Source organism: Tauraco erythrolophus, chromosome Z (assembly GCF_009769465.1).
Source record: "Tauraco erythrolophus isolate bTauEry1 chromosome Z, bTauEry1.pri, whole genome shotgun sequence".
Taxonomy (NCBI): Eukaryota; Metazoa; Chordata; class Aves; order Musophagiformes; family Musophagidae; genus Tauraco; species Tauraco erythrolophus.
Genome location: NC_141496.1, coordinates 40,438,965 through 40,452,502, shown reverse-complemented (window position 1 = coordinate 40,452,502; position 13,538 = coordinate 40,438,965). Strand labels below are relative to the sequence as shown.

The following is a 13,538-nucleotide window of genomic DNA, read 5'->3' as shown; positions in this document are numbered from 1 at the left end:
GGGAATGGGAGGCTTATTGTGAGATAGGAAAAATGCTGTATTCTTTTCCTGATGTTTGTTGGCCCAGTCATGTTCTTCCAAAAAGAAAAAAAAAAGAGGAAGTTCTTATTAGGTCAATAGCAGATCTTAGATTAACTGAGTCATAGTTGAAGTTTTTGTCAGATATTTTAATGCTCTTCCTCTTGAAGTATTGGAGTTAATGGAATTTTAAATTACCTGAGATAATATCAATTTGTATGAAATATATCTCTAGAAATATTAATAAATATAGATATTATCTTATTTCCTTCTGTTAGAAAATGTGATAATAGCTACTTTTAATCTTTAAGAGCAATCTGAGTTGTTCTTGACTGGTTAAATCTCAAATAATGCATTTATAAGTACGTACAGCATCTCCTGAATAGTACCTGTTCTCTGATTATAGGTTAACCATTCACTTTCTTCTGATTATTAGATTTTGATTCGTAGTGTATGTTGTGGTCAAGCAATGACAGAAGGTATCAAATTATAGACTTCAATAGCAGTGTGCTGTTTGTGCTGGTCTTCTCTTCTGAACTCACTGTGGATAGCTCCCTGTTTTTCTCAACAAGAAAGCACTTAAGTTAATTGCTCTGTTAGAAGGACATAGTAGCTCTTTCTGATCTGTAAGTAGCCTTCCATGCATAGCTGCTGAAGTTTGGAACACCTGCAGCCCAAGCAATTTGAAGAAAAGCCATTAGTCTGCATGGAAAAAAAAATAAAGTGCTGAAGTTCAAAATATTATCAATGATGCTTTTAAAAGATTTGGCTTTTGGTCTATGCCTAGTGCTATCCAAAACAACATATAAAATTCTTTGTAACTCAATTTTAAAAGTGTCTTGTTTATTCAGAAGCAACTGTGTACGCTGTTTGTTCAGAGAGTAGACTCCAGTCAATTGCACCCCAGCCAACAGCTGATTTTTCCGTAGAAAGAAACATTGCCTAATATAGATCATAGAAGCCAAAGACCAAAGGGACAAAGTGCTAAAGATAAACAGCTCAATCCTCAACTGTTCGAAGGCCTCAATAAAGCCTCTGATTTACAGATTTGGGGTGGGACTCAACTGTTCCCACCTGCAAGCTTGTCTCAGATCCTCGGCTCTAACGCGGTGAGGTGCTGATATGTGATGTGACCTCCTGTGCCCTTAAGGAGAAAAACACTGGCTTTCTTATGGCCCTAATCAATCAGTTTCTCTGCAGCTTTTCTTTATCATAATTAAGGGAGGAAGAAAGTACTGACTGCTCTCATTTTATTGAGACAGTGAATGGAAAGAGCCTACAGAGACAGCGTTGCTGAATATTGAACAGCACTCAAAGGTACTTCTCCGGTCTAATAGACTCAGAGGTGCTTTTTAGACTGCAATTGTGAGGGTCTGATTTCAGTCATTTAGTTTGTTCGATAGCTATAAAAATAATCTTGTTTTATACAATGATTTTTTTTTTTTATAAGCTTCAGCATTAGCTGGACTATAGAATAGCGAGTGCCAAAATTCAGCTCGCTGTTTTATCCATTTGAAACATTAATATAGCCTTACTAGGTCCGTATCTTTCCACCCAAAGATGTGAAAAGTGAAACTAACGCTTCAGTTTTCTGGCTGAGTGTCTGGCCCAGAATACTTGAAAGAGCTGTGACTCTTCATGCTTCAGTGGGTAAGTGTAGTGTTAGGGGATTATTTGAGACAATAGCCACAACAGAGAAATAGTTTGCTATTAATTAAAAAATTTACTAATAGTATTTCTACTGGGACTACTTTTTGAAAGTGAAAAGGTAGATTCTTAGACAAGCACATGCAGGACTGTGGGCTGGAATTTTGCATGTGTGGTGGTTATGACAATGAATTATCCTGTTAAATAATTACCCTTTTTAAAGCGTTGCTTAGATACTAGATTGAAATGTACATAAATTTTTCACGTATGGAATCTACGTTTAGAGTTTGGGAGATAACGATGTCAACAGGTACAGTGAGACCAAACTTGTTGCAGCCTTGATGGTACGATAGCTCCAATTTGTGTGTATGACATCTTCTCCTGTGGAAGTGACAAAAGAAGTGTAGATCAGTCAAATTTCTTGGAGATGTCTTCTCAATCTTCTGCATTCCTGCAGAGAACACTCGTTAGTAGCCTCTCCCTGAAATTCTTATTTTGGAAATACGCTAGTGTACATACATTATCAAGTTTTGCATTTAGAGTGGATGGGATGCATGCACTCACCTTATAGTAAATGAATAAGGAAAATGCTCTGATTTAGTTTCTGTTTTGGGTTTTTTTTTTTGTGTGTGTGTAATTGCTAGTTGCTAAATAGTTAAGTAACTCCTTTGCTATTTTTTGCTGTATTCACACTTCACCTCTGTTTGGTTTATCCGTTTACTCAACGTTACACTAAAGCCTGGAAGAGTTGTGTTTTTGAGAGAATTTTGGAAAGGGGAATTTGTGAGGTTTTTTGTTTGTTTGTTTGTTTTTTACAAACGGGATTTCAAAAAGCAGTAAGGTACAATATTTTTGTTTGCAGTGATGTTTGTACATGCTGTGTAGGTAAGACTAATTTTCACGAATAAAGGTTGTTCCTCTTGAAGAGAAGTAAGTAACAGCCAGTATATACAGCCAAGAATTCTTGAGCTTTTGCTTATGGGTTGAAACAGTTGAGGAGATCTCAAGCAAGGCTGAGCTCTGCTTTGTAAGGCAGTTTCTGAACATGTAGTAATAGCTAATAGTCCTCTCAAAAGGTCAGCGAGCACAATGGAGGAGATAAAAGCTGGGAGAAAAGGTATTTTCATTTTATGCTCTCTAATAAAACTGTTTTTTCAAAGATGCACAATAAAGTGAGGAAAAGCTTGACAACTGTATTTTGCATTTTATTATGAAATACAGAACATTCTTCTGTGTTGTATCTCCTCAGCATGTTTGGTTTTATTTAAGTTGTGTTTTACCACAGGTAAACAAATTATGGGGAAGCTTTCTCAGTTCTGCCAACTGGCTCATCCCTTGTGCTGGCAACTGACCGCTTAAGAATGGTGTCTAAACAGAATCTCCATTTTAATCTGTTCCACATCACTTCAGTGAAACCATAATGTGTGAAGATAGTTCTGAGAAGCAGAGTATTAGATAGGTGAACTTCATCTCAGGCCTTAGAGACCTTGTTAGTGCATCTTTAAATAAATAAATTTCCTTTCCTGTGACTCTTGAAATTGCTTTTTCTGACTGAGGACTGACGCTTCATTATCTTCATATAATAGAAGATCCAACTCTCTTGCTTTGCTTTGTGTTATAAACAGTCTACATTAGAAAGTAAGCCTCTGGTGCAGGTGACTTTCACTGAATGCTGCTCTGCTTTGTGATAAGAAGCAAAGGTAACAAGCAAAAACTCCCTGTTGAACTATGTATATGCATCAGTACCTTGTATGCTGGCTCTCTGGATTGTATGCAACAGTTTCACAATCTTTAAGTGAAAAAGAGTAATTAAAGTCTTTTTAAAAACATTGTTTTCCTGAGAGGGACTTCCATGAAAGTATTTCAGAAGAGACTCCCTATTTTTTCCAGAGCAAAAGGGAATCTGCCCGTGTGCTTAAACATACTACATGTTACCTGTGCTTCCTGTTCTGTGCTCTTTATTGACCCGTGACCAGGCAGTTGGTACACTACAAGTCTTTAAAATGGCTTTAGTTCTATAACCACTCATTGCAGAGGCCTTGTTCCAGGCCACCATGCCACAAATATTTCATCTTCTGTTCTTGCTTGCAGGTGCACAGACATACTGTACTTTTTCAGAAATGGCTGGTTGATTGGTGATGGACCTAGAAGACATATTTTTGGACTAAAACTAATTTTTCAATATTGCTTTTAAGTAACGTTTTAGTTTCTTGTACATTTTCTGTGACTAGAAGTGCAGCGTATAACATCTGTAATAGTATAAGCAGTGGTGGTTTATACATATAAACAGTAAAGTCGTCTCTATTACTGTTGTTGGTGAGAATTTATGGTGCTTAGCTGTAGGTACATAATTAACCTCCTTCTACTCCTAACACAGCTGTTGAATCCTGAACTCTGGAATAATATTCTGAAGAGGGAAATGTTATGGTGCTTATCTGTACTTAAGCTTTAAGCTGAAAAATAAAGTTAGCACTTCGAGTATTTGGTGATCAAAATGTAATGGATAGTCAGAAATGCTGGAAGTGCCTGGTGACACATTTTAGCCAAAGTTCTGCTTGGAATTCATAGCAGGCACTTTACCTGATGTTCCTCTTATTGTTTAGAAATGCTGTTTGTTAGTCCATACTGATCTCTGTTGTGATTTAATTAGCCGTTGGAAGGAGTTAATGTGTTGTTTCATTAACTTTATTGATATTTATAATAAATGTTTGTATTATTGACAATGCAGCTGTTGTCTACCTGTTAATTCAGCTTTATGCTTGAAAAACAAGTCTTATATTCATATATTTTGCTGCTTTTGAATACTCTGTCCTTGTCTGAACAAGGGAAAGGCATTTTCAAGTGTTGCTGGGTGCATAGTTGAGCAAAGGTGAAACACCATGCATTCAGTGGCAGTTAACACTGTTCCTTCTAATCGGAAAATGCCAGCTTTTTGAGGGGCCAATGGTAGATAAATCTGTATCTAGATTTGCCTCTCAACGTCTGTGAGCAAAGAAAGAGCTTCCCTCTACTTCCACCTAAAGAACAAGAGTCCTCGCAGGGACTGAACGGTGGCTGATGATGATTACTTACTGCTACACTCTAGATGGAAAACTTAGAGCTTTTCATACCTAATCTGTCCAAGCATCTTTGGGCTCAGTGAATGTAGTTTAAATGCCTCAGTTGCGTTTTACGTGTTATTTTTAGTGTATGAGTGAACATGTCGATACTCGAAATATCAAGAATAACTTCCTAAGACGTGTTTTACGGAGTTAGGAAGCAGGTATTTTTTTTTTACAGCACTGGGCTATCCTGGGTTTCTCAACACCAGGGAGCCCCGGTTGAAGGCGGGATTACAACACGTTACATGAGGTTATGCATATTCATTACATTTCTGAAAATCGATATACGTTTTCATGTCATCTCCGATAACTATTTTACATATTTGCCTGCATGCGCAGTCCAGCCTCTCTGGAAGTTTTGGTGGTCGTCTGGTGGTTGAGGGAGGAAGTAAGTAGTCTTCCTCTTGATGCCCGTGAGTTGACCTCAGTTTTTGTGCCTGTGTATTTGGTGTTTCTGCGGTGGTCTCACAATTGTTTCTCAATCTGGTTATTACCTAAGTCTTACGATCAGGAGGTTAAGAAGTTAAATATATATATAGTCCTTTGTTCTTGCTGGCTGCGGTTCCTTGTGTAATCTTTTTCCATGTTCGTTTGTTTTGCAAGCCTAACCATTCCGTTAGTTCTCTTTTATATTATGGTTGGTTTGCAACTTAGTGATAAAAGTTAGTGATAAAAATTCTTTATTCAATGTACCCGTTTTTCATTCACTTCATTCTTCTAAAAAAAAAAAAATCTAAAAGCTCAAAACAAGCTCTTTAAGTACTGGACAAAATGAAGCATTCTTAATGAAAATACTGTATATTAATGTTAACTTCAGAATTGACTGTTTCTTCATTATTTCTGTGGAGCAAATTGCCAAATGGAGGTTTGTAGTTCTTGAGTATTGTGAGGATTCATTTTTGTCAGGTTAGACTATGTATAAATATGTGGGATTCTTTAGAAGGCATTAAGTTTACATTGCCAAGGGGCTTTGATATTTAGCAAAAAATTCGCTGTAGTGTCATAAATTTTGTTCTCCGCGGCATCCACTTTTCTAAATAATTTCTTTGGTTTTTGCTGGCATTCACTACAACGTCTGCTTTGCGGTTAAGCTTAGTAGCATGCTTTCACATGACAAGTCTTCCAGATTAATGTTGATTATTTTGAATTATGTTCCCATGTGCTGTATGTTGGGTGGTAGTGGACAGTAAGTTAAAAACATAGCCATGAGGAAGTGCTTATGTGTTGTAATTTTCTGTTCCCCAGCTTCCTGACACTTAGTTTCTTAATTTGTGGCTATTCAAATGTATCTGATTGTTGGCTGTTCTTTTAAACCTTACTTATTTTAATCCATTTTTCTGTTTGGAAATATCATCAGTTCTCTGAAAAACAGAATTTGTGGAGGAAAGTAAAATAAAATAAAATCCTAAGTATTCTTATACTTGAATCTTTTTTTTTTTTTTTCCCGAAGCTAGTTATGTAAAACTGCTAAGCACTTCTGGAAAATAAGTCATGGGTTATAACAAGATTATCTTACTTCCTAAACAGGTGTCTGGAAAATGGAGAAGACTTTGAACAGGATTCATCCAGTTTCTGATCCAGAAGCAACCTATTTTCTACAAGTATCATGGGAAAAAGATTTAGGCACTGGCTTTGGTATAATACTTAGTGATGGTCAATGTGCATGGACTGGGACAGGTAATAATGGAAACTAAAAAACATATTTTAAATTGTTACTGTTTTTCATTATTTTTTTTAAAACACTTCCTAAACTGTGACCTACAACTTGCATCAAAAGCTTTTTACGAGTATCACCTCTCCCCAGTGATGGAGGAGGTAAGGTTCATCATCTTCTGGGATGTGTTTAGAGATCTTTCAAATCTGGAAAGATTGTGTGTCAAACCTAATACTAATTCATTTAGCATATGGATATGCAATGTTTTCTTCTTTCTCAAGAATATAATTTTTTGCAATGATATTGGAGTACCACTTATGTGTCTTCTCCAGATCCTTGAACAAATACGTTGTGCAAATTCCATTTGCAAATTATAGTTCAAGAAGCATTTAATTGCAGATGTGTTTTTAATGGTTTGATAAAATCTTAATAATTAAAGGTAGCTGTATGTACTCAGGTGAATTTTTCAGAAGGAGAAGGGACAATAAAATATTTTTTCCTGGGCTTAAGGTTTTTCTTTTGTGATATGACAGGAGGATAGTCAAACTATACATTTTCAAAATAACAAAAAGGATGTTAACATTGATAAATACTTAACTAATAGAACACACTAGTTTTTCTGTTTAAAAGCTTTTATGGTTGTTCTTTGACTTTTAAAATCCTCAGCTTAAAATTCACGAAAAGCTGATTCTTTTAAATGTTTTATTTTCTGAAGGAAAACATATGTTACTATAACTGGTAGAGTATAGAAAAAATACGTAAACACAGTTCTCATTTTGTTAACTTCCTGCATCTGGCAGAATGGCTGAATGATCATTTCCCTAAACAGAGGACCAGTGAAAGCAAGATGACCTCACTGTATTAAAAGGGAAGAAAGAAAGAAAGAAACCCACAACAGTTTAGCATGAGCACTGGGTACTCATCCAAAGAAGAGAGCTTCTATTTCTTCTGCAAGAATCTGATCCCTTTCTAAGGAATCCCTATTGAATTTTTACTCCTTTGAATAATTCCATTAGGAGTTGAAGTTCTTGTGCATGAGGCTTTTCTACTGCACAGATCTGTATTTTTATAGAGTCAACATTGGTTTTAATCACTTTTTCTAAGTTATTACATCATGTTTGAGACTGCTTAGATTCTAAATTCAAAACCTGGGAGGAGGGAAAGCAGTGGTCAGAAAATTCTTACTTTGGGAAATCCCTCTCATACTGTGGATTATTTTGCTTGGCAAGACCTACCAAGAAGTGAATGAGAGTTGCTGATGGAGTTGTCTTCTAAGGGTTTTGTATATTTAGTGTGATGATGAAGAGTGTTGGGAGTCTTATTTAAGGAGGAAAAAAAAAAAATTCAAATCTTGGGAGGAGGAGAAGTGCGCAAATATGCAATATGATCTAACGTATTCACTTGATATTGGATTAAAGAACTACAGATATATGAATTTATACATTTCATGTTTCTCTAAAGATTGATCAGTTCTACTATTTTAATAAGATAAAGGAACATGCAACATGTGCAGACACCACAGAAGAAAAAACCCACAGTGCTCTATTACAGTATATTAGTGTCTTTGGTTTTTTAGCTTTCTTATTTTTGTTAAAAGTTTATCTAATTGTTCTCTGTGTTGAAATCATTGTTCTAGACAGACACTTATTTTTGCAAGTATTTCTGACATACTTTTTTCTACCTCCCTTTGCCTCATATTGCAAGGGATTATGCATTTCTGTCTGTACTGTTTTGGGGGACTTAAGGGGCTTGCTGATGTACTAGTTGCCTTTTCTCTCTCAACTCTGTCTAGTGTCCTGTATAAGAAATAAGCTAGCTAATGAGGAAACGATTGGTAGTTGTAGCTTGTAAAATATAAATGTTTCGATGGTAAATTTCTTGCCTGCCTTTCCCAGTTAGTTCTTGCTATTTGTAGGGAATTGTTAGCTCTTCAAGGTGAATGTTGATCAGCACTGTAGCCCCAATTCTTCACTGGCTTGTAAGCTTAACTTTTTTTCCTGACAGTAGTTCCACTGTATCGTTCTTTGTATGAACATTAGAAATGCTGCAGCTGGCAATTGTTGAAGTCTTAAGCCTTTCTCATAACATCCGTTTCATGCTTCAAATAAGTTTTAAAAATTTTAGGAAATACTTTTACTACTTCATTTGAGATACTTAAATGAGTTCAGTTACGTTGAGGCTGAGGGTTGAACGCTCGACTTGGCTTGCAATGAGGCAGGGAAGAGCTGATAGCCCGAGTAATGCCTAGAGTAAGTTTACAGCCTCCAGCTTTGCAGCACTGTTTGCAACGGTACCAAGTCCTGTTCTGAAATTCATACCTGTCAGTCTTAATGTGTGAGGACTAATGCACAACTGACTTTGCCTTACCAGTTGCTTGTTTGTAGGTCTTTTCATCTTTGCAGTGCTGCTTTGCTCTTGTTCCTGTCCCTGTATGCCAGTTGCAGATGTGTCTGGTGCATAGGGAAGGAGGCAGTGATGCAGCATTGCAGCGAGATAGCGTGGCTTTGCACTCAAAGTCTTCTTTGTAAGACAAGTACTAGCTGGCTATATACACGACCCTCTGTCTTAGCCCCTCTCCCTTCATGAATTAGGAAAGGGTTTTGCATACTAGAAAAAAGATGGTTGTGATGTCCATGCAGTGACAAAAAGTATTGTTACACCTTTATCCATTGTGCTCTATCTCTCTTTGTGTCCTGTGTTCCCTTTCAAGAAGCTTTTTAAACTCCACTTAGTTAAGAAGACTTTTTACAAGGGCATGTAGTGACAGGACAAGGGGCAATGGCTTTAAACTGAAAGAGGGCAGATTTAGATTAGATATAAGGAAGAAATTTTTCACTCAGAGGGTGATGAGGCACTGGAACAGGTTGCCCAGAGAAGTTGTAGATGCCCCATCCCTGGAAGTGTTCAAGGCCAGGCTGGATGAGGCTTTGGGCAACCTGGTGTAGTGGACAATTTCCCTGCCCATGGCAGGGGGGTTGGAACTAGATGATCTTTGAGGTCCCTTCCAACTCTAACCATTCTGTGATTCTAAGAAGGCTGCTGCTTACGTTTTGCTCTGCTTAGATGTGTCTTGTTGGATTGCAGGAATAAATTTGAAGAGTGTAACTTCTTCTGCAAATGGTGATACTAAAATATAAATGTTTTGAATTAGGTGTCTCAGAGTATTTCAGTACCCTAAAGCTCATCAGATTAGGCTGTTTACAAAAACATCTATGTGTGATTGTCTATTACATCTGCTGTAATGGACAGCAGAATAGTTTCCAAAGAGCTTTTACAAAGAGCACATATCTTGAGTTTGCAAATCCATAGGGACATACAGTTATACTATGCCACGCTTCTCCCTGGCCTCTTTTTCCATCCTCCTGCACTTTTTTTCCTTCTCTGCAGCATAGATAATTCAACTTAAAATGTGAGGATAGAAGCATCTTCTCCAATCTAGGAATACTGATTAGGAAGCTACTTTATTTCTGGTTTATTCTAATGCATACTCCACAGCACTGCTGTGTTCTTTTTAATGTATAATGACATTTCTGCAATTCTGACATCTGCTGAATGTTGCAGATCTGAAAAAATGCTGTGTGTCGTGCCTTGTCCGTTTACTTTATGTTAAGCTAGTATGAGTATGACAGGTTTCCTCTTGTATCTTTAACGGAAGAGGGGAGCAGAGAATGCTCAATTTTAAGCATTGTCTCTTAAAGAGAACATGGGAAACTTTGTGGCAGACTTCAGACTGCCATAGGCCTGACATTTCATAAAGACTGACTTGCTGATATTTGTTGAGCCTAATTATAGTCTTTTTTTTTTTTTTTTCTTTTTTTCCCCCCTCTTATCACTAGGTCCAAAGCAGTTCAGTTCTCTTGCATCTCATTGCTTTCTAGCCTTTAAAAGAACCTAATATATTTGAATCTGCTTAGGAAAAAATGCCTAGTGCTAGGGGATAACTAATGCGATAGTGACCCACTAGTTTGTCCTTTTAATTGAGTGTATCTGCAGGCTCAGATTTTCCACAGAAAAGGCTAGTTTGTCCTTGTGTCAACTGTTTGTTTCCTTGCAGTGGGGACGTTGTGGCTCTTTCTTGCCATCTGCATCTTCTTTTTCGCCTACCTGTTTGCCTGTGTCTTATAAACAGAGTAATGGAATGGGATATTAGTCTGACCTGCCTTATCAGATTTTGCAGACATATGGTAATCACTTAAGGTAATTAGCAAGGTAGTACTTCTCTTTTGTGTGCATGAATAGCTGATGTATTTGTGAATGGATGACCTAATATATTATTGTGATCTGTTATTAGAAAAGTGAAAAAAAGCACAAAATTCCCAACCAAAAAACCCAACAAGAACTCCTTCAGTTAAGTCTAAGATCACGTTTTCTATATTTTAAGATGTATAGAGAGGAAGGCTACAAAAGCTATTGCTTATGAGCAAGGAGGAGCTGGTTGGGTAGGTCAAAGCTGGAGACAGCCTTTGCTGACTGTTGAGTTGGTGGAATTGTGAGAGGATTGTAAGGTGGATTGTGAGAGGAGAGAACAGAGTAAAAAGCAGGATAACAACCATAGATCTCAAGAGAGCAGACTCTGACCTCTTCCAGGATCTCTTTAAAAGAATCCCATGGGATATGGCTCTGGAGTGGAGGGGTCCAGGAGAGATGGTTGATTTTTCAAGGATCACCTCCTCTAAGCTCAAAAATGGTTCATCTCACTGGAACAGGAAATCAATCAAAGGTGGCAGGAGGCCTGCGTGGATGAACAACCAGCTCCTGGCTAAACTCACATGTAAAAAGAAAGTGTACAAGAGGTGGGAGCCAGGGTAAGGTGACCAGGGAGAAATATAGAGACACTGACCAAGCATGCAGGAATGGGTTAGGAAAGCCAGACACCACCTGGAATAGTATCTGGCAAGGAATGTGAAGGGCAACTAGGACTTCTGCAGGCTAATCAGCAGCAAAAGGGAACGTGAGGGAGAATGTGGGCCTGCTATGGAATGGGGCAGGGGAACTGGTGACAAAGGACATGGAAAAGGCTGAGGTACTATTCAGTGCCTTCTTTGCTTTAGTCTTTGCTGGTTAAGATTTGTCTGCAGAAATCCCAAGCCTCTGGAATCAGTAGGCGGGTCAGGACCAAAGGAGGCTTACCCTTGGAGGAGGGTCAGGTTAGAGACTATCTTAAGAAGATGTACCTAAGTCCATAGGACCTGACTGGAGTGCTGAGGGATCTGGCCCTTGTCATTGTGACACCACTTGATTATTTTCGGAAGGTAATAGTCATCACGGAATGTTTTTAATGACTGGAATAAATGTCTCTCCCATCTTTGGAAAGGATAAAGGGATGGATCTAGGTGACTGGAGGCTGGTCAACCAGAAGATGTTGGAGGAATAATTCTGGAAACCATTTCAAAAAATATTAAGGACAAGATGGTGAGTAGTCAGTATGTATTTAGAAAGGGGAAATCGTGTCTGACTGACCCGATAATCTTCTCTGATGAAATTACTAGTTTGTGGCATGAGGAGAGGGCAGTGGATGTTGTTTATTTTGGCTTTAGCTAGCAAGACATTAAACACTGTGTCCTTTAACATCCTCAGAGAAAAATTGGTAAAGTATGGGCTAGTTGAATGAACAGGTGAACAGTAAAATGGACTGAGCTCAGCGAGTTCAACCAGATTCAGAGGGTTATGATTAGTGGCGTGAAGTCTAGGCTGGAGGCCGGTTACTAGTTGTCATACACCACAGAGGTCAGTACTGGGTCCAGTACTGTTGACATCTTCATTAATCACTTGGATGATGATGCAGTACATCCTCACCAAGTTAACAGATGACGCAAAACTGAGGGGAGGGATTGATAGAGGATTGGGTTGGCTGGACAGGCTGGAGAAATGGGCTGACAGGTTTCTCATGAAATTCAATAAAGGGAAACATGAAACTGTGTACCAGGGGAGGAATAAGCTGCAGCCTGTACTGGTGTCTTGAGAGACTGGCTTAAAGCAGGTCCCTTGTTGAAAAAGATCTGTGCGTCCTGGTAGACAAGAAGTTGAACATGGGCTAGCAATGTGGCCTTATGGCAAAGGCAGCCAACAGCCTCCTGGGCTGCGTTAGGAAGAGTGTTGCCAGTAGGTCCCTTCCAACCTCAACCACTCTTCAGTCTGTGAAAATAAGCTAAAACTACTGAAGGGGCAGAATCCAGAAATCCTGAAGTGTGTAAGGATATAACTATACATAGCAAATCATTCTACATTTACTGCTTTGCTGTATTTTTATATGATGGGTTGATTTGATACTTAACTGCCTCCTTTGCAGTATGAGGTTAGCTACTTTGTCAAGAAGATTGGAGAAAAATGAGGCAATTTGAACAGGCTCGTTTTTGATTGAAATGCTGTTCTATTTCTATCAGTGTGATTTCAATACATGTGCCGGCTTATGTCTCAATATGAAACTATCTTCAAAGGCATTTGTATAGAGAGGAAATATGGTTATTAGTAGGGATTTTAAGTGGGATACTTTTTTAAGTCACTTGCAGTTCTGTGAAGGATGTTTTGGTGGGGTTTTTTTGGGGTTTTTGGATTGATTTTTGATGGTCTTGGTTTGAGGTTTTCTTGTGAAATTTTTTTTTTCAGACTGTTACAAACTGGTGTCCTTTTGCATATCTTGCCCTCAAATGCTGGTCAAATGCTAGAAGAGTCTAAGAACAGGCAGGGGTAAATGACAATCTAGAGCAGTCTTCTTCAGAAGACTGGTCAGAAGAAAAGGATCACTTCTGTTGATTAAGTAAACAGTCTAAAATACTGTATTGGTGGGATGCACATTAAAGCCTGCATTACATTATACTCATCCTATGTTAACTTTAATTTTGAGTCTTTGCTTATATCTGTCTGTGCAAGAAATTTTGCACTCCTCACTGAGGTCATTATTCTGATTAACATTTGATCTCTAAAAGTACTGAGGAAACACTATGTAAAATAAAATAAAGGAAAAAAACTAGGAGCCTACATGATAAAACTAAGAACTATTTCTTGCTACTCCTAGTCTTGGTAAGCTGCAGTTTCGGTTTGATGGTTAATGAAAAGAAGATTTAGGAAGAAAGAAATGATCAGAAGCAGACAGGCTATCATGATTCTTAATGAGTACT

At 38.0% G+C, this 13,538-nt stretch overlaps 1 protein-coding gene across 1 annotated transcript in view; it reads left to right on the top strand.

Moving 5' to 3' along the window:
• XRCC4 (X-ray repair cross complementing 4) overlaps positions 1-13,538 on the top strand; it is a 187,315-nt gene that overhangs the window by 13,787 nt on the left and 159,990 nt on the right. Inside the window, exon 2 of the mRNA XM_086629505.1 lies at positions 6,294-6,443. Within this exon, the coding sequence (XP_086485631.1) occupies positions 6,305-6,443 (139 nt within the window). The 5' untranslated portion in view covers positions 6,294-6,304. The remainder of the gene's footprint in view (positions 1-6,293; positions 6,444-13,538) is intronic.